The following is a 21,827-nucleotide window of genomic DNA, read 5'->3' as shown; positions in this document are numbered from 1 at the left end:
CATTTGTTAAGCTACATAACATGCTGACACAATGTTCTGATCAGCATTAATCAATGTGCCCAACTAGAAAAGATGATCATGAGCAGCACTCACCTCAGCTAATATTTCCACAGCCTAATTGTATTCTAACCAATATCCAAATGGAGACTAAGTTTAAAAGAAAAATCGGACATTCATTGATTTATCAAGACGAGTCCCCACACTTGTCTGAAATTGACCACAGTGCTGGTAGGATATTGTTTCAAATGTATTATAACAATTGGATGACTGGGAGGTTTAGTAACAACTTGATGCCTCATTCGGCAAGCGGTACCAATGCACCAAGTCTGGAACCAACAGGACCCTGAACAGCTACAACCCCCATATTGAATTCAGGCTGTAACAACAAAATGTTGAATAAGTCAAGGGGTATGAATTAGAGGTCAACCGATTATGATTTGTCAATGCCGATACCGATTGGAGGACCAAAAAAAGCCGATACGGATTAATCTGACGATTTGTATATGCATATTTATAATAATGACAATTACAACAATACTGAATGAACACTTATATTTCAACTTAATATAATACATAAAATCTATTTAGTCTCAAATAAATAATGAAACATGTACAATTTGGTTTAAATACAAAAAAGCTAACGTTTAAGTTCCTTGCTCAGAACATATATGAAAGCTGGTGGTTCAATATTACCAGTTCAAAAGTTTTAGGATGTAGTTACAATAGGAATAGTGACGCGTTGACTATTTCCCTCTATACCATTTGTATTTCATAGACCTTTGACTTTTGGCTGTTCTTATAGGCACTTTAGTATTGCCAGCCTAATCTCGTGAGTTGATAGGCTTGAAGTCAAACAGCGCTGTACTTCAAGCATTGCTAAGAGCTGCTGGCAAACGCAGTCAAGTGCCGTTTGAATTAAGGCTTACGAGCCTGCTGCTGCCTACCACTGCTCAGTCAGACTGCTCGATTAAATATCAAATCATAGACTTAATTGTAACATAATAACACACCGAAATACGAGCCTTAGGTAATTAATATGGTCAAATCCGGAAACTATCATTTCGAAAACAAAACTTATTTTATCTAACGGGTGGAAACCCTAAGTCAAAATATTTCTGTTACATTGCACAACCTTCAATGTTATGTCATAATTATGTAAAATGATGGTAAATTAGTTCACAACGAGCCAGGCGGCCCAAAGTGTTGCATATACCCTGTATCTGCTTGCACTGAACGCAAGAGAAGTGACAATTTCCCTAGATAATATTGCCTGCTAGCATGAATCTCTTAACGAAATTAGCAAGTTTAAAAAATATATATTTCTGTGTATTGATTTTATGAAAGGCATTGATGTTTATGGTTAGGTAGATTTGTGCAAAGATTGTGCTTTTTTTGGCAGTTCGCTTTTGTTTTTTAAATTTATTTTATTTATTTAACCTTTATTTAACCAGGTAGGCTAGTTGAGAACAAGTTCTCATTTGCAAATGCGACCTGGCCAAGATAAAGCATAGCAGTGTGAACAGACAACACAGAGTTACACATGGAGTAAACAATAAACAAATCAATAACACAGTAGAAAAAAAGAGAGTCTATATACATTGTGTGCAAAAGGCATGAGGAGGTAGGCGAATAATTACAATTTTGCAGATTAACACTGGAGTGATAAATGATCAGATGGTCATGTACAGGTAGAGATATTGGTGTGCAAAAGAGCAGAAAAGTAAATAAATAAAAACAGTATGGGGATGAGGTAGGTAAAATTGGGTGGGCTATTTACCGATAGACTATGTACAGCTGCAGCGATCGGTTAGCTGCTCAGATAGCAGATGTTTGAAGTTGGTGAGGGAGAGAAAAGTCTCCAACTTCAGCGATTTTTGCACTTTGTTCCAGTCACAGGCAGCAGAGAACGGGAACGAAAGGCGGCCAAATGAGGTGTTGGCTTTAGGGATGATCAGTGAGATACACCTGCTGGAGCGCGTGCTACGGGTGGGTGTTGTCATCGTGACCAGTGAACTTTTGTGATAAGGCGGAGCTTTACCTAGCATGGACTTGTAGATGACCTGGAACCAGTGGGTCTGGCGACGAATATGTAGCGAGGGCCAGCCGACTAGAGCATACAGGTCGCAGTGGTGGGTGGTATAAGGTGCTTTAGTGACAAAACGGATGGCACTGTGATAAACTGCATCCAGTTTGCTGAGTAGAGTGTTGGAAGCTATTTTGCAGATGACGTCGCCGAAGTCGAAGATCGGTAGGATAGTCAGTTTTACTAGGGTAAGTTTGACGGCGTGAGTGAAGGAGACTTTGTTGCGGAATAGAAAGCCGACTCTAGATTTGATTTTCGATTGGAGATGTTTGATATGAGTCTGGAAGGAGAGTTCACAGTCTAGCCAGACACCTAGGTACTTATAGATGTCCACATATTCAAGGTCGGAACCATCCAGGGTGGTGATACTAGTCAGGCGTGCGGGTGCAGGCAGCGAACGGTTGAAAAGCATGCATTTGGTTTTACTAGCGTTTAAGAGCAGTTGGAGGCCACGGAAGGAGTGTTGTATGGCATTGAAGCTTGTTTGGAGGTTAGATAGCACAGTGTCCAAGGACGGGCCGGAAGTATATAGAACGGTGTCGTCTGCGTAGAGTTGGATCAGGGAATCGCCCGCAGCAAGAGCAACATCATTGATATATACAGAGAAAAGAGTCAAATCGTCACCTGTTAGGCAAAGTTGAAGCAGGCTGTGTTTCGATGATAAATATGCACGTTGATTATATGCAGCGCAGGACAAGCTAGTTAACCTAGTAATATCATCAAACATGTGTACTGATGATGTGAAGATTGATTGTTTTTTTATAAGATAAATGTAAATGCCAGCTAGCAACTTACCATGGCTCCTTGCAACCTACTAGATCCTTTTGACGCTGCACTCGCGTATTAGGTGGTTAGCCTGCCATGCAGTTTCCTTGTGGATTGCAATGTCATCGGCGGCCAAAAATGCCAATTACCGAATGTTATGAAAACGGCTCTAATTAAATCGGCTGTGCTGATTAATCGGTCGACCTCTAGTATTCCTGAAGGCACTGTATATAACCATGTTATTTTTTACTCGTTATTCACTGTGTATTTATTTATTGTGTCACTATTACCATTCAGCTCATTTTTAACTCTGCATTATTGGAAAATGACCCAACATTTCACAGTTAGTCTTCACCTGCTGTCTGCGAAGCATGTGACAAATAGCATTTTATTTTATTTATTCCCACAGTAATTCTTTATGGATCTATCCACTTGTGGTTAAGAAAACAATGCATGTGGTAGGCTATGCGAAGAGCTGGGTGAAGAGACATGCCTTGTAAAGTTAAGAACTGCCAGGGGGATAGTAGTAATGGGCGCTGCTTAGCAACTATCAAAAGGTATGGAGAGTAGTGCGTGCCAATGCCGCCTCCGCATTAAGGCAATCAACACTACGTATGTTTGCTGGAAATAAAAGCTTAAGCTTTGATACCGGAAACACCTTTCAAATCAAATTAAATGCAGCTAGTTTGCTGTCTTTCCAGCTTCAGTTTGAAGTGATTGTTCGCTGTGTAGTTGTCTAGCTCCTCTGAATTGAGTGTTCTGACGAAAGAGCACATTAGAAAACCGCTTAAAGAAACCCAAATCAAAGTTTGTCACGTGCGGCAAATACAACAGGTAGACGTTTACAGTGAAATGCTTACTTACAGGCTCTAACCAACAGTGCAAAAAAGGTATTAGGTGAACAATAGGTAAGAAATAAAAACAACAGTAAAAAGACAGTGAAAAATAACAGTAGCGAGGCTGTATACAGGCACCGGTTCGTCGGGCTGATTGAGGTAGTATGAACATGTAGACATGGTTAATGTGACTATGCATATATGATGAACAGAGTAGCAGTAGCGTAAAAGAGGGGTTGGCAGGTGGTGGGACAATGCAATTCAGATATAAAGAAAAGGAGGAAAAGACTTGGCGGGATACTAAAGTTGACGGAAAAATGTTTGAAAGGTATTTAAGAGAGCGTCAAGACAAAAGCATCATTTTTCACTCTGTAAAAAAATGAAATCCTTCAATATATCTTTGTAACGATTCAATTAATGCCCTGGGTCGTCTCAAGGAGACTGGGTAAACGGCTCTCTCCATCACTCTGCCCAGTATATATTACCCACAGAGCCACTGTCTGGGCGGCTGCCTTCCCGTCTGCCAGCCCAAGCTGGACAACACAAAAGGTCCTCCAACCATTTGGCCTTGACGGTCAAGTAGATGCCAGCCTAACAATAGATGATGATTACCTCAATCCTTACCTCAACCATTAGTGAGGATGAAGACAGATACTGGATGAGTGCCAAGGCCCAACGTCTACCAACTCTGACCCTGGTGACCTTTTCCTTTCGACTCTCTGAACTCTCCCACCTGTGCCCTCCACAACCTGCTCACCGGATCTAGATGTCGGCTGATTATGACTTGATTCCACCACTCCCCCATTCAGCCTCCTAATTCCATTATCGATCTGGCAGACACTAACTACAATGATAATCAATGGAGACGTCTCTATCTCGATTTCGAACTCACCAATCCAGCAAATGAGAGAATAAAAAAAAAGGTAGCCATTTCCAAGGACTCTCTTTGACTTGTTCCTGAATCAATACATACAGAAAAATGACTCTCCCGTATGCACAGTGGATGACATGTTTGATGGATGGGACTCGCAAGGACAAACTTCTGGCCACAATGCCTTCAGACACCAGGGATATGGCTTGACCGATACCATATTCAATATACAGTATAGTATACTATTTAAGACTAGCATGTGACCCCATTTCATATAGTGCACTACTCAGGTCAAAAGTAGTGCACTAAATAGGGAGCTATTTGAGATTTGCATCAAGGCCTCTACCAGTACAACACAAACAAAGTTGAGACTGGCTGTCAATGACAAACGCTGGTGTTAATACCTCTAAACAGCCTATCTCAAAGTGGTGGGTGTCAAGAGGGGATTGCCTTGTTGTTCTAACCCTTTAGACTCGTGGGATTGGCCTATTTGGATAGGGATAGAAAAAATGAAAAGCATATGCAGAGCCATGGTAGAAATGAAAAGGGAACCTTTTGAAAATGGGAAAATTATTATAATAGAAGGTGAAACAAAATATAATCTGACAAGATTGAATCCAAACATTACACTTGATTTTATGTGCATTTTACATTTACTGTACTTTATGCAGCATTTTGTTGTTAACGGAATAATAATAATAAAAAACAAACTCCGGACACATTCAGTAACATCAGAATATTCATGGGAAATTTGGGGTAGGTGCAAAAAATGACAGGGGTTTGAGTGAGAGGTATAACCGGTGTCTCCAATTGGCCACACACCTCCCCAAAGTGTGCACAGTTCCTACGTAATTTCAATGTACTTTTATGACTCTTCAACTATAAGGTACTATTTATATGATCTCTCCTAGCTGTGCTGTTGAGGAACTACAGCAAGCAGAGTTGTAGTTGTTTTGTTTGTAACACATCCCTGCAATCACAATTCCTGTTGTTTACGCATTTAAAAAATGCATAAACAATAATGGCGAGAACTGGAACACGCTGTCGTACACTTTGATCCAGAGCATCCCAAACTGATCAATGGGTGACATGTTTGGTGAGTATGCAGGCCATGGAAAAACTGGGAGATTTTCAGCTTCCAGGAATTGTGTTCAGATCCTTGCGACATGGGGCTATGTATTATGCTGAAACATGAGGTGATGGAAGCGGACGAATGGCACAACTTTGACATCAGCAAACCTCTTGCCCCACATGACGCCATACCATCATACAGTCTTCCATCTGCCCGGTACAGTTGAAAACGGGAAAAGCACACTTCTCCAGCGTGCCAGTGGCCATCGAAGGTGAGCATTTGCCCACTGAAGTAGGTTATGACGCCGAATTGCAGTCAGGTCAAGACCCTGGTGAGGATGGCGAGGAAGCAGATAATTTTCCCTGAGAGTTTGACAGTTTGTACAGAATTCTTTGGTTGTGCAAACCCACAGCTGTCTGTGTGGTTGGTCTCAGACGATCCCGTCGGCGAAGAAGCCGGATGTGGAGGTCCTTGGCTGGCGTGGTTACACATGGTCTGTGGTTGGACATACTGACATATTTTCGAAAACGATGTTATGGTAGTGAAATTAACATTCAATCCTCTGGCAACAGCTCTGGTGGACATTCCTGCAGTCAGCATGCCAAATGCATAGTCCCTCAAAACTTGAGACATCTGTGGCATTGTGTTGTGTGCAAAAGAGCACATTTTAGGGTGGCCTTTTATTGTCCCCAGCACAGGGCACAAATGTGTGATGAGCGTGCTGTTTAATCAGCTTCTTGATATGCCACACCTGTCAGGTGGATGGATTATCTTGGCAAAGGAGAAATGCTCACCAACAGGGATGTAAACAAATTTGTGCACAAAATTTGAGCAACAATCTTTGTGCGTATGGAACATTTCAGCTCATGAAAACTTGGGCCAAACACTTTACATGTTGAGTTTATATTTTTGTTCAGTATAAGTTATAAAATACAATCTCAGTGTTACAATTTTGGTTTGCATAGAACAGTCACGAGTGCATTCAGATGAGTGTTCTCCGACAGATTTCTTCACCAGACGACAAACATAGGCTCATTCTGTTCAGAAAAACCCAGGCTATGACCGACAGCATGTCATCTTGTAAATCTTCAAGCATTGTGATCATAAACACCAACACTATATTACATGAGCTTTATGATATGGAAATTTGAAGTGCACATTTGGACTCAAGTGTTTGGCTTGCTTGTATGACATCAAAGCAGTATTTATTATAATCCTCAATGTCTCATCTTTCAAATTATCTTGAATTCTCTTCATTAACAGCCACTCAGACAACAAAACATTTGCAAAAGTTGCCCAATTAGTGGGAGGGATAGGGGCAACTTCTTGTCTTGTGCGTTGCTCAAGTTCAGAACCGCTGTCAGTCTAAACCAGGGTTATTCAATTCTTACTCTATGAGATCCAGAGCCTGATGGTTCTGCTCTACCTGATAATTAATTGCACTCGCCTGGTGTCCAAGGTCCAAATCAGTCCCTGATTAGAGGGGGGAAATGAAAAAACGCAGTGGAACTGGCTTTGAGGTCCAGAGTTGAGTTTGAGGGGTCTAAACCAATACTGTGCTGTGAAGCAGAGACCTTGAGCTCTGACGTCATGTATAGCATGCTACTGTACAGCCACTGCATTCCAAGTTAGGCGATTATAGTGTCCAAATCTTTCAACACACAACATGAACCATATTAACGGGTTTATAGTACTGAGGATCCTTCATGGCATCTGTCAAAACAGCTACCTATTGACAAACCCCCTGTTGTCAAATAGAGACAGGCTGATGATCAACCATCCCCAATGACGTATGAGATTGGTGCTGGCTTTCACAGCAAAAATAAATAAATAACTGACCCACGAAAGGGTGGTGGCGGTATAGTCCAGCGGATTTCTGTCTCACCTGTAAAAAGCTAGAGGTCTGAGGGTTCCACTTCTCCTCCGGTCTCCCGTGCCAGGTGTTGAGGATACTTAAACACACCTGGAGAAGACAGAACAGATCAACAACTAAAGTTAACAGAATGATCAGTGTCAGGTAAACATCCACAGGCCCTCCTACCCAGCCATCCCTCTTTCCTTCCTTCCTTCCCTCCCTCCATCCATTGTTGAGCAGAGGGAGAGCTGAGGCCATTTTCCCTGGCCTCCCCACCAGTGGTATCTCTGCTGTAGAAAGCCAACAGTAATTCTTATAGCAGCTGTCTCCTTCCATTATGAAAATAGATGTTCCCCGTCAAAGCCTTCCTAATGAGGAGGAGCAGATGTGGCAGGCTCCAGCACCTTTACTGCTTTTCACCAAGGGAAGAGAGAGACACCAGAAATAAACTAGTCTTGAGGAAAGGCTACTCAAGTCAAGCCTCCTCTCTCTCCTCCACTCCAAGCTATGAGAGTTAACAGGTTGATGGTACCACAGAGGGATCACTCTGGGCAGACTGGTGATGATATAGATTCAAATTCAACATATTTTTTTTGTGGAAAGCCAAAATATGAAGGGATTGGAAAATGTTACACTAAAATGTACCACAGACCCAATATTTACCCTTGTGATTAAAAGCAAGGCAGTTGACCCAACTCCTCACCAACCCCTTAACCCCGAGTAAGTATATGGGACTCACCTTTCCGTCATTGTAGAGGTTTGGGTTAAAGCGCACGCTGTGTCCACCAGTGGTCTCTAGGTTGACCAGGGGCGGGGAATTGGGGTAGTCCTGGGGGAAGTACACGTCAAACTCAAAGCAGCCGTTTGCGTACGGTGTGTCCGCCGGGCCCGTGATGAGAACCTGCAGCACACAGACCACAAGGGGTTAATTAATGACCAGGGCTGTTGTGACCGTATTAACACCACACCGGCAGTCACGAGTCATGAAGGCAGTCAATTCCACGTGACAGTTTAGCCACGGTAATTAATCTTCTCCAAGCTCTGATGCAGGTCATTATAGTAGCCTACCAAATTTGCTAACTGCCTGGTACTCAGCACTGTATTATTCGATTACACCAAATGTAATCGAATATCTAACCAAACACTTTATGAGAGCCCATGAGCTCATGCTGCACAACATGCAATTGCGTGAGAAAACAGATGCCCTCTATTAAAAAGAGGATCCCATAAACTTTCTATAGGCTCGGCCAACTATATTCATTGATACATTTTCCTTATATTAAGCAAATTGCTGCTCTTTACAACAGGAGTATAGCCTAACCTGACAGATGGGAAAATAAACCATAGAGGAAAAGTGTCTGCCATTCGTTATTTACAGTTTAAGTCTTAGGTCAGTTGGGATCACCACTTCATTTTAAGAATGTGAAATGTCGGAATAATAGTAGAGAATTATTTATTTCAGCTTTTATTTTCTTTCGTCACATTCCCAGTGGGTCAGAAGTTTACATATACTCAATTAGTATTTGGTAGCATTGCCTTTAAATTGTTTAACTTGGGTCAAACGTTTTGGGTAGCCTTCCACAAGCTTCCATCAATAAGTTGGGTGAATTGTGTCCCATTCCTCCTGACAGAGCTGGTGTAACTGAGTCAGGTTTGTATGCCTCCTTGCTCGCACACGCTTTTTCAGTTCTGCCCACAAATTTTCTATAGGATTGAGGTCAGGGCTTTGTGATGGCCTCTCAAATACCTTGACTTTGTTGTCCTTCAGCCATTTTGCCACAACTTTGGAAGTATGCTTGGGGTCATTGTCCATTTGGAAGACCCATTTGCGAACAAGCTTTAACTTCCTGACTGATGTCTTCAGATGTTGCTTCAATATATCCACATAATTTTCCTACCTCATAATGCTATCTATTTTGTGCAGTGCACCAGTCCCTCCTGCAGCAAGGCATCCCCACAACATGATGCCACCCCCGTGCATCACGGTTGGGATGGTGTTCTTCAGCTTGCAAGCATCCCCCTTTTTTCCTCCAAACATAACGATGGTCATTATGGCCAAACAGTTATATTTTTGTTTCATCAGACCAGAGGACATTTCTCCAAATAGTTTGATCTTTGTCCCCATGTGCAGTTGCAAACTGTAGTCTGGCTTTTTTTAATAGCAGTTTTGGAGCAGTGGCTTCTTCCTTGCTGAGAGGCCTTTCAGGTTTTTTCGATATAGGACTCGTTTTACTGTGGATATCGATACTTTTGTACCCGTTTCCTCCAGCATCTTCACAAGGTCCTTTGCTGTTGTTCTGGGATTGAGTTGAACTTTTCGCACCAAAGTACGTTCATCTCTAGGAGACAGAACGCGTCTCTTTCCTGAGAGGTATGACGGCTGCGTGGTCCCATGGTGTTTATACTTGCGTACTATTGTTTGTACAGATGAACGTGGTACCTTCAGCCATTTAGAAATTGCTCCCAAGGCTGAACTTGTGGAGGTCTACAATTTTTTTTTTTTCTGAGGTCTTGGCTGGTTTCTTTTGATTTCCCCATGATGTCAAGCAAAGAGGCACTGAGTTTGAAGGTAGGTCTTGAAATACATCCACAGCTACACCTCCAATTGACTCAAATAATGTCAATTAGCCTATCAGAAGCTTTTAAAGCCGTGACATCATTTTCTGGAATTTTCCAAGCTGTTTAAAGGCACAGTCAACTTAGTGTATGTAAACTTCTGACCCATTGGAATTGAGATTCAGTTAATTATAAGTGAAATAATCTGTCTGTAAACAATTGTTGGAAAAATTACTTGTGTCATGCACAAAGTAGATGTCCTAACCGACTTGCCAAAACTATAGTTTGTTAACAAGAAATTTGTGGAGTGGTTGAAAAACGAGTTTTAATGACTCCAACCTGTTTGTAAACTTCCGACTGTAAGTGTAATTTTTAAATGTATTTTTTTTGCCGTTGCCCCGGTTTCTAAATCAAAACAAATTTCACACATATATTATTTTGTATATGTAAAGGCAAGATTAAATAAAGAATAGTCTGATGGGTCACAATATTAGACTTTGATCACTTGTGAATGATGCCCAGCATAAGAAACTGCCTTGTTTTTTGCGACTTTTTCTAAATCATAGTCGATCACCTCATGTAGCCTAGCCCATAGGCTAGTTTATCAACATTTTAAGCAAAACGTTCTTATCTGTTGCGTCAGACATATTGTGTAAAAAAGTTTCAAGAGCTCAATTGGCAGCTTCATTAAATAGTACCCGCAAAACACCAGTCTCAACGTCAACAGTGAAGAGGCGACTCCGGGAAGCTGGCCTTCGAGGCAGAGTTGTAGAGAAAAAGCCATCTCTCAGACTGGTCAATAAAAATAAATTATTAAGATGGGCAAAAGAACACAGACACTGGACAGAGGAACTCAGCCTAGAAGGCCAGCATCCCGGAGTTGCCTCTTCACTGTTGACGTTGAGCCTGGTGTTTTGCGGGTACTATTTAATGAAGCTGCCAGTTGAGGACTTGTGAGGCATCTTTTTCTCAAACTAGACACTAATGTACTTGTCCTCTTGCTCAGTTGTGTACCAGTGCCTCCCACTCCTCTTTCTATTCTGGTTAGAGACAGTTTTCGCTGTTCTGTGAAGGGAGTAGTACTCTCGTAGTACGAGATGTACAATTTCTCGCATGGAACAGCCTGAATTTCTCAGAAATAGAATAGACTGACGAGTTTCAGAAGAAAGTTCTTTGTTTCTGGCCATTTTGAGCTTGTAATCGAACCCGCTGATGCTCCAGATACTCAACTAGTCTAAAAAAAGGCCAGTTTCATTGCTTCTTTAATCTGAACAGTTTTCAGCTGTGCTAACAAAATTGGAAAAGGGTTGTCTAATGATCAATTAGCTTTTCAAAATGATAAACTTGGATTAGCTAACACAGTGTGCCATTGGAACACATGAGTGATGGTTGCTGATAATGTGCCTCTGTACGCCTACGTAGATAATTCATTTATTATTATTATTATTATTTTTAAATCTGCCAATTCCAGCTACAATAGTCATTTACAACATTAATAATGTCTGTAACTGTATTTCTGATCAATTTGATGTTATTTTAAAATGGACCAAAACATTTGCTTTTCTTTCAAAACAAGGACATTTCTACATGAGCCCAAACTTTTGAACGGAAGTGTATTTGCTTGACAATCACCGACTGACAAAATTTTGTGACCGCAACAGCACAATTAATGACAATTCACGACTATAACGTTTTTCTTCAACCACACACCCATTACCACTAGAGATAACAAAAGGATAGTATTGGTCCTGACGAATAGCTCATGGCTATTATAGAAATCCAATTAATTAATTTTTTTGATACTGTAGGGAAGCGTTAGCTTGCCCGAGTCGGCCTTATCTACACCAAAACCAGCTTGTTCTCCATCTTTTTAAATAGTGAGCCAACATGTTTTAAGCACTTATTTCCTTGACTGACTAAATTCCTTTTTCTTATGCTCCCTCATCTCTCTGCAGCGGACATAGTGAACAATATGTTGGAACATCAAATAACAATATTGAATTGCAATACATATAGAATTGTGAGAATCGCAATACATATTGTTTCGGCACCCAAGTGTCATGATATTGTATCCTGAGGTCCCTCGCAATTCTCTAGCCTTATGCACAACCTTGGGAAGATCATCAATATGATCAAATAAGAAATAGTAAAGGGATCTGGGTAATTCTGCTGGAATACCCTTGTGCTTTCAGTGAACGGGAACTGAAGAGCCTTCGTCTGAATCAGAGGCTCTGTCTGATCGATGCAGGGGAAAACCTATGTGAGGAGGACGCCCGCTCCTCCTCCCCCTGCTCTGTTCTCTGCTCAAACGCGCTGATGAGAGGGGACCTTCGCCAGAGCAGCGGGTTATTACAGAGTCACAGGTATTCAGGCTCAAGGATGGCGTGCCCGAATGGGGGGGCTGTGATTTTCCACATTAGCTGCTCGCAGGAGGCCCTGACAGCGGAGGGCTAATCTGATCTGAAACCCACTGCACCGAGACCTTGTTTCAAGTGCATTTGGCTCTACCTTTTAAAAACAAAACCCCCAGGATTCAGAGTTTCTATGGGGGCCTGGCTCAGAGAGACATGGTATCTCGACCAGGGAGGAAGTAGGGATCCTGAAGAGAGGCCTGTGTTTTTGCAACAACAAACAAGGTGTCTTTGAGTGAAATGTCAGGCAGGCTAGCTTTCCCAGTGGCTGTTTTGAGATGAAGAGGGGAATGGGGAGGGGAGGAGGGGGTAGAGCTGGCGACGCTGCCAGGCTGAGTGCTGCAGAGAGCGGCAAGCTGATGGAGTAGAGGGGTAGAGGCCGAGAGAAGCAGTGAGCGTGCATTTAGAAAAGCAACAAGAACAACAAAAAACTAAACAAAAATCACTGGTGCAGGGGAGTGAGGTAGAAACAAGGCGTGTTTTTAACAAGGTGCGAGAAGACAAGTAACGGTTAAGAGGATGTGGACGGTAGGTAGTGTGTGTATGTACGTATGAGGGAGCATGTGTGTTTGAGAGTGCCTGACCCCTGTCTTAGCAGCGTCAGCCACGAGTAGCAATATCAAGGGTTGTCATGCCGAGCGGCACTCAGGCGGTGCGTATATTTTCATGTGAACATTCAGACCCAACATTTTAGTGCACTTCCCAGAGAAGGGGTAATCTGGACGGAGTAGCTATTAATGTCTATTAAGATAGCATGACGCAATCGCACCTGGTGAAAGGATGATAATGCACAGTCTATAGCGATAGGACAGGGGAAACTTGAAATGAGGGGGCAATATGCCAGTTGAGTCCCTAGACATCCACCAGTCTGTCAACTTGTGGCCTTTTCTCATTGTGCTACTAAGGAAATAGTTTGTAGTGTTCTTTGCAGAACCTTAACAGATGAGGGTTTTGACATTTACGAATGAGACTGCCATTAAATCAGAAAATGGGTCAAGGCCATTTATTAAATGTCATTGGAAAATGAGTAAGACTTTCTGTGACAGCCGTTGCTGAATGACCACTGGAATGCGAAAGCATAGGCTATCAACACCATATGCAGAGTCCCAAGATAACAAGCCCGTTTCCCCAAGTCATGCGGGTTTAATGCCCCAAGCAGCATCCATTTGACTGGAACAGTACTGTAACACCCTGTTCACTTTAACAAGCATCTCAATTGGAAAGCATTCAAATCGTCATCTGGCCGTTCCCTGAGGCCATCTCTGTATCAGACAGATTGGGTCTCTAGTAAAGCACTTTCACATAAAGTGCCGTGAAAAAGTATTTGCCCGCTTTCATATTCTCGATTTTTGACACTGAATGTTATCAGATCTTCAACCAAAACCTATTCTATTATTAGATAAAGGCAACCTGAGTGAACAAATAACAAAAATGTCATCATTCTTTAATTGATTTAAAAGGCAATGTTATGCAACACTCAATAACTGGTTTTGCCACCTTTGGCTGGAGGTAACCAAATACTTCCTGTAGTTGTTGATCTGTTGATCTGTCTCACATCGCTGTGGAGGAAGTTTTGCCAACTCTTCCATGCAGAACTGCTTCAACTCAGTGACATTCTTGGGTTTTCGAACATGAACTGCTCGTTTCAGGTCCAGCCACAACACCTCAAATCAGGTTGACATCTGGACTTTGACTAGGCCATTCCAAAACTTCAAATTTGTTGCTTTTCAGCCATTCTGATGTAGACTTGCTTATATGTTTTGGATCATTGTCTTGCTGCATGACCCAGCTGCACTTCAGCTTCAGCTCACAGACAGATGGCTTGACATTCTCCTGTAGAATTCTGAATCAGAGCACAATTCATGGTTCATTCTATAAATGGCAAGTTATCCAGGTCCTGAGGCAGCAAAGCATCTCCAAACCATTCCACTACCACCACCATGCTTGACCATTGGTAGAAGGTTCTTACTATGGAATACAATGTTTGGGTTTCACCAGACGTAACAGGAAGCATGTCTTCCAAATCCAAAGAAATTCTACTTCTGACTCATCTGTCCATAGAACATTCTTCCAGGAGTCTTGACGACCATCCAGGTGCTTGCAGGTGGATCATGCAGCAAGACAATGATCCAAAACACACAAGCAAGTCTACATCAGAGTGGCTGAAAAGCAACAAATGTAAAGTTTTGGAATTGCCCAGTCAAAGTCCAGTCCTAAAACCGATTGAGATGTGGCAGGACCTGAAATGAGCAATTCATGCTTGAAAAACCACATATGCTGCTGAGTTAAAGCAGTTCTGCATGAAAGAGTGGGCCAAAATTCTTTCTCCACGATGTGAGACTGATCAACACCTACAGGAAGTGTTTGGCTGCAGTCATTGCAACTAAAGGAGGCACAACCAGTTAATGAGTGAGAGGGCAACTACTTTTTCACACAGGTGCGTTGGGTGTTGCAAAACTTTGTTTATTCAATAAATGAAATAAGTATCAGATTTCTGTGGTATTTGTACACTCATATTCCCTTCATCTAATGTTAGGTTTAGGTTGAAAATCTTATCACATTGTGTCAAAAATATGCTAAAATGGAGATTCTGAAAGGGAGCCAATACTTTTTCATTGCACAATATACATTGAATACCATTGAAATGATATCACTTACATAGATGAATACCTAAAATGTGAATCATAAAATGTGGGTTGACTACTGCATGTATAACATTGTCATGAGGGAATTAGATGGGTGGACTGAGCATTAAAAAAAAATCATAGTGGATCCATAGATTAATATCTGTACCTTCATGATGTCCAGCCGCTCTTCGTCGCAGCGAACAAAGACGCTGGAGGAGGAGGAGAGGGGCAGCGAGGTGGAGAGCGTGACGGCCTCCTGTGCCAGGCGGCGGGCGCGGGCAGCGCTGTTGGCATCGCTGGCGTTCTTCACCTGAGACATGTAGTGGTAGTTCACCTTGAACACCAGCTTCCCGTCATCGTCCTCCGTGACCATCTCAAAGGTGTCTGCCAGGGAAAGATATCACACGGTTATTAATGTCAATACCTACTGGGAATGCTGGGGAAGGTTTAAACACTTTCAAATGATTCATCCCACACCAAATGACATGACACAAACATCCTCCCAGCAAATCTGGAAATAAGTCTCTATTCAGTTATGACATGGCCCCATCTCGTCTTTCCATACTGTCGACACCGGCCACACACGTGCATGTTGATTTTGTCCATCCACACCAGACGCAATCATGATACACAGGTTAAAATAACAAAACCAACTGTGAACCGACTATATTAAAGGTCGAAACATACAAGAAACATTCACGGACATTGAGCTTGCTAGTTGTTGCCAGCTAGTTTGTCCTAGGACATGAACATTTGTTGTTATTTTATCTGACATGCATATGGTCCTGTTCTTTAGCTGCTTCTTGGCAGTATTTCGACCTGGAGACCTACAAAATCGTATGTTTCTCTACTCCAACAATTAATCCACAGATAAAAAGGGAAACCTAGTTAAGGTTTTTAGTAAGTTATCTTCCTGATCTTCAATAAGGAGGGGACATGCAGCGCCTCAAATAGAACCAAGATCTATCCGAGGGCTTAGCTACGCAGACGCTCGTTCAGTGGTGTGGGAGAAACGATCGAATAACATGTATGTGTACATGTATTTTGCAACGCTCACAGATGCAACGTTGGCAGTGATGTTTGCATGTTAATCATATTGCACACCGGGGTTCCTGCCTTGTTGCCTTGTTGTCTCCGTCGCTCTTTTGTACTGGGACCAGAGCAAACCTGTTTACATTCATGTCACTTGCATTTACTTTCGACGTCTGCCACTCGCAAAAATCAATTGTGGCACAACAGAAGTCCCGTAATCAATCATGGTGTGGCAGGATGAGAAGCGACAGACAGAAAAGCCCTTCCTCCCAGCAGACAGGCGGCAGGATTACGTTATGTATCATTTCAGAGAAGGGTCGGAGGGGGGTTTGAGGGGGGGCTGTGCTGCTGCTGTGCTCTGGGCACTATGTGCATTGAGGAGGAACCAATCAACAGACGGGCAAGGAGAGAAGAGACAGGCCCTGCCAATAGCATGTCTAAGCATTCTCCTGTCTTAAGAGAAACAAAACACATCTACCAAACCACACCCAGCACCTCAAGTTCAATACAAACACAGAAAAACACACAAACTTAAAGCCCTCACCAAACTGGAGCTTCTTCATGATGGCCACGTACTTCTCCTCCAGTGATCGTAGGATGGACATGGGTTTGGGTCTGGTTGTTGCCTTCTTCGAGGACTCAGCCAACTTCCTCTCTGATGGAGGGAGAAATAAAAAATGAAAGTGTTACCATGGCAGGTTCAACTTTATCCCTGTTTGAGAGCCAGGCTTACTGCTATTTGGCACAACCACCCTCATCTCAACAAGGCTGCTGGCCCAGAACCATGATCTATATGTACACACACTAGATGACTGACAAGGTTTAATGTCCACCACTTCTAGAAGATATGCATGTCTACATTTGTTTTGCCATGTTAATTCTATTATTGCAGACACCTTAATTAATGTAAACTTGCAAATTATATTATGTAATGTTGTGTTCGGTACATGTGACTAATACAATTATTTCTTGAAAATTCCTATGTCACTGTTCCCTATACAACAACAAAAATACTTATGTAATTTAGTCAATGAAACATTTAATTGAAACAATGTAGACTTTTATTAATTCCTATGGAGGGGAGTGCCAATATGGCCGACCGGTGGCTTCAAAGCCTCTCACTGGACACTTACATAGCATCAGCAATCCAGGGTTGATATACATCATTGGCCCTGAACTACAATCTTTACACAAATCTACTGACAAACAAACAAACCACACTGTGATAAGGTACTGCTGAGATCACCACTTCCTTGATATTACTACCTCACCCACTCCGACAAATAATAGATACATATCAAAAACACAAATTCAAGCCACATTCTTCTTCGCTTCAACAAGATTATCTCAGAATATCGCAGGTAACAGCAGGGTTTGTCACACCCCCTTATTTGCCCCACCCATTTCCACCTTCATATTGATGAATGAATCTGCCATCATTTGGAAATACTAACATGGAATTTCCACCAGTTTCTTCAAAGTCTAGAGTCTTATCAACAGCTTAACCATGTCCAAGACAAATGATAATGGAAACGCCCACCAATTTCCTCACCGATAAAACATAGTGGAGCGATGGGCTAGAGAGCAGTTAACGCATCAACATAATTAACTGTCTGCATATAGCATATTTATAGCACCCCAGCCCCACTCTCACTTTCTGCTTTAGATACCGCTACCTGGACAGATGTGACCCCCCATTAAATTACTGGTGCATTTAACTGGCCTATTACAACCAAACTTAGGATGCCAGAGGGACATAAAAAAAGAGGGCTGTCGATACCGTCATTTACTTTGTTCTATTGGCATGTTAGTGTTGGATATCGATACTTCGATAGACCGTTTCCCAGTCTCACCAGCTAATACTAGGCTGTAGGAACAGAGCGCTGACCAATGTCCGCCTCCTCGTTAACCCGTCTATGGGCATTTTTTTAAAGACTAAATGACTCATTAAGCATTTACACATCAGTCCAGCCTTCCCCTATACCGCATATTCCCTTGTGGTACATGAATCCAGTGGCCATTATCATATGGACTTATTTAGGTAAAGTGACGGCAGCATTGATCGGCAACTGGGAATCTCACCCCCACAATGCTCACTTACAGCGCCATTGATTCAGCTGATTACAGGAGAGCCACTGGGAGAAGATAGGCAATCAAATTAATAATATGCGCCGCACAGTTGGGGGGGGGGGGGGGGTGTTACTGTCAAACCATCATAGGCACATCAACGGGTTGCTTTCTTTAGTAACGGTGAGTAAAGGCTGTCAGGAGTCCCCTGACAGCAGGTTTTAGAAGACGAGGCCTCAGATCTCCACTACCCATTCCTCCTGTCCTTCTGCGCTACGGGGTTCTGGGGAGGATTCTGTGTCTCCCTGCACTGTAGGGACACTGACAGATACGCTGCATGGGGACTGTAGGACAACAGGTACCCACAATAGAACATGCATAGGGCTTTGATACTAAATAGAAACCCTTTTAGAGAGAGATGTGAGAGGCATGGAGTAACTTTTAACCTGTCACTTAGGGCAGTGGTTCGCAACCTTTGTGCCACGTACCTTGAGGAACTCTTAAGAGGACTGCGACACTCCTCCTATTCTTAATTCATTTCTTTAACACTCACTTAGAAACATGACCATTTTGATTTGGGAGCACTAGCGTCGGTCAGATAACACATGAAATGGAAGGTGGCTACGATCTGTATCGTAGTTTCAGGGCCAGTGCGCTCAGGCTGTTAGATTATTTATCATCTGAGGGGTGCTCATCACGACTTTGACTTTGTCTGTGAAAAACATTAGCACCGGTAAGTCGGAGCTTAGCCAAAGTCATTGATTTATTATGTCTTTGGGCTTTGCTATACCACAGCCTCTGCCATAGAAACAAACATTTTATTTTAGGTGTGCCGAAGAATTGTATCCCTGCTACTTGAAAAAAAGGTTGGGAACCACCGTCTTAGAGAATTGGGGTGGCGATGGGGAGTTGGATACAGCATGATCAGGCCTAAAACAGGCCATTTATTCATTGATTAAGACCAAATTTAGACTTAAAGGGCTCTAGTCAAACACAGCCCAGGAAATTTGTACTTGTGGTAAGCTAAAATTAGAGACCCATTTTCTCAGCCTTGTCCCAAGAACACACAGGACAAAAGAGTGCGGTAGCGAGAGAAAAATAGAGAGTAGGAAGACAGTTGAGACCTGCTGAAATCAGAAATAATTCAGTGAAACAGACAGCCTTTAAAAAAGACACTGGCTAACATTTTACTGTGTCACGTATTACAATAAATGTGCGTAAAAATCCAAGGAGTGTCCAGACTAATATCCCCTCTGCTCTGCAGGTTTGGCCCTTGCCCAGAGACAGTGAGTGAGGTGTGTGTGTGTGGCTTACCCTGGTTGGCCTGCCGTAGGCTGGTGGTGGCAGCATAGACAATCTCGGCCGTCCTCTGGATGTCAGGCACCAGCAGGGTCAGCCCCTCAGGTTCTGGGTCTGAGCTATCAGGCTTCACCACACCTTTCGCCTTGTCTTTCTTTGACCTGGAGAACAGAACAAAGGGAGAGAGTTCAGTAATTATATTCCTCTCAAAAATCCTGCAATGACATATATTGCTAGTTGTCTTGGGGAAGGAAATCTGGGGCGATTATATTACTGATGGGAATAGAAATATTCATCGCTCTACTGTGCAACAATTACACGTCGGGCATTTTCTGGTTGGAGAGTTTCTCCTGTGTCCATCTGAAAAGGAGCATTTTGCCCAGTGAGCCACAATCCTGGAGCAAAATTGATAATCCCATTCCCAGCACCGTCCAGGCATGTCACTAGCAATTCCCATTGTGCTCACGAGCTCTGCCATTCCCTGCCTCCTACACACACGGAGTGAAACTGCATTTTTCATGCTCTGTTAAAGGGGTGTGCGTACGAGGGTGAAGCCTCAAAAATCACGATGAAGAAAAATCGGACCCAATGTTCAGACAGACAGAACGAAGGGGCAAGGCTACTGTTCTCCTCCTTCCACCTACTATGAATAATTTAAACCAGCCTTGTGAAGCCTTGCAGCATAAATAACTTGGTCCTCACAACTAGATAAGCAGAGAGACCAATTTCTATGGAGGTTTGTATCGGAACTAAACTGCACATTGAAAAAACCTCCCTGCTTTCATCCCAGGTAAAATAGGTATCTGCTTCAAAACTCCTGTGTTAAGTGGAAAACACAGAGGAGGCTGAAATACACAAGGGGTGTATAGACAGTCCTTTAACCTTGTGCTTATACGCTGTGGGATCCGAGAAAAGAATGGATTCCATGCCCCTGCTGGGGTAGTGGTGGTGGGGTCGCTGATGAAGCCACTTTCCGCATGACCTTTTGTGAAGTTGAACGGCGGCCAAGTTCCCTCTGCTCGCTCGCCCCAGAATCCTCTGCTCCACCGAGGACAGTTAGCGAAGGTCTTCTGTCACCAAACCCCCCCACTCCTCTCTCCACCCCTGCCACTACCCGTCCTCATCGGCCAGGCAGCTACACAGGCTGGGCACAGATTGGGAGAGACCGTTGAATAAGATGCCAATAATATTCTGCCGTGGCTGCCCAGCCGCCCCGAGGCCCTGCTTTCATTAGACTCTCTCTGTGTGTCTGGACACCAGCGCTCAGAGCCCAACCTGATGTGATGGCTGCAGATATGATGCTTATGAACCAGTTATCGCTAAGGCCTGTGAGTCGATAGCAGGGCAGTTTCCTTTTCCCCCCCTCACTGGTAGAGAAACAACTTAATGCTGGACCATCCTCAGACTGTAATCCTAACTGTGTTGCTGATAAGCAGAAAGGGTACAGACCACCAGGTAGGTCTGTCAGTCTCCCAGGGCCGATGGGCTATTCCGCTGTACATTTCAAAAGCAATGTCATGGGTCCTAGCATGTTTGTTGGTGGAGCATCTAAGAGGGATGGGCTGTGCCTTCTAAAAATAACTCACCTGGCTGAAGCCTTAAATTCAATAGGGAGGAGGGAGGGAGAAAAATATGCAAGTCTGGGAATCGTACATGAGATGGAACTGTTTGATACCTGTCAATATCGAACCAGACAATTAAAATATTGACGGGGTTGGGTTCCCATGGAATGATGATGCCGTGGGCTGGGCGGATGTACGTAGGGTTCTGACCTGGTAGAGAGAGGTAAAGAGTGGCTTTGCTTCTCTTGAGGTGTCCCTGCTACTGTCGTTGCATCAAGCCCAGAGTCAGCACTGGGCTGGCTGTAGTGATGTGCAGTTTGCAAACTACTCTATTTACTGACATGAGTCATTAATCTTTTATTTGGGGGGGGGGTTGTTTGACCTGCTGGCCTCAATGAAATCTTCAGCAGGATTAATAATCTCTCCTCTGACTCACAGGCTCTGAAGAAGTGCTGCGACCATCAACTGTCTACCAGGTGCACGCAGGCAGCATAGAGAAGAAAAAGACAGTAATAATTGATCGAATGAATGCAATTCATTGATTATTGAATGTTATCGGTAGACAGAGCTATAAAGAACCAAAACATAGCAGACAGCCTGCCTCTGCTCAACAACACTTTAGATGCCTTCCATAAACAATAGGTGCTTATTTCCCCTCACGGAAGTCAAGTCATTCCGCCAAGAGTTGTTCACAATCTAGTCCCGTTGCGGCCACAACTAGAACTCATTTCAAAGGTATACATAAATCATTATATTTGTATGCCTAGCAATCACAAAACGTACATTGTTTG

At 43.0% G+C, this 21,827-nt stretch overlaps 1 protein-coding gene across 19 annotated transcripts in view; it reads right to left on the bottom strand.

Moving 5' to 3' along the window:
* Positions 1 to 21,827, bottom strand: part of birc6 (baculoviral IAP repeat containing 6) — a 156,129-nt gene that overhangs the window by 17,999 nt on the left and 116,303 nt on the right. For all 19 annotated transcript variants that reach the window (XM_064932346.1, XM_064932354.1, XM_064932347.1 and 16 more), the window contains 5 exons: positions 19,490 to 19,635; positions 16,653 to 16,763; positions 15,243 to 15,460; positions 8,222 to 8,383; positions 7,513 to 7,590 (listed from right to left, as the gene is read on the bottom strand). In XM_064932346.1, coding sequence (XP_064788418.1) covers positions 7,513 to 7,590; positions 8,222 to 8,383; positions 15,243 to 15,460; positions 16,653 to 16,763; positions 19,490 to 19,635 — 715 coding nt within the window. The remainder of the gene's footprint in view (positions 1 to 7,512; positions 7,591 to 8,221; positions 8,384 to 15,242; positions 15,461 to 16,652; positions 16,764 to 19,489; positions 19,636 to 21,827) is intronic.

Source organism: Oncorhynchus masou, chromosome 23, assembly GCF_036934945.1.
Source record: "Oncorhynchus masou masou isolate Uvic2021 chromosome 23, UVic_Omas_1.1, whole genome shotgun sequence".
Lineage (NCBI taxonomy): Eukaryota > Metazoa > Chordata > Actinopteri > Salmoniformes > Salmonidae > Oncorhynchus > Oncorhynchus masou.
This window is presented reverse-complemented; position numbering and strand designations above follow the sequence as displayed.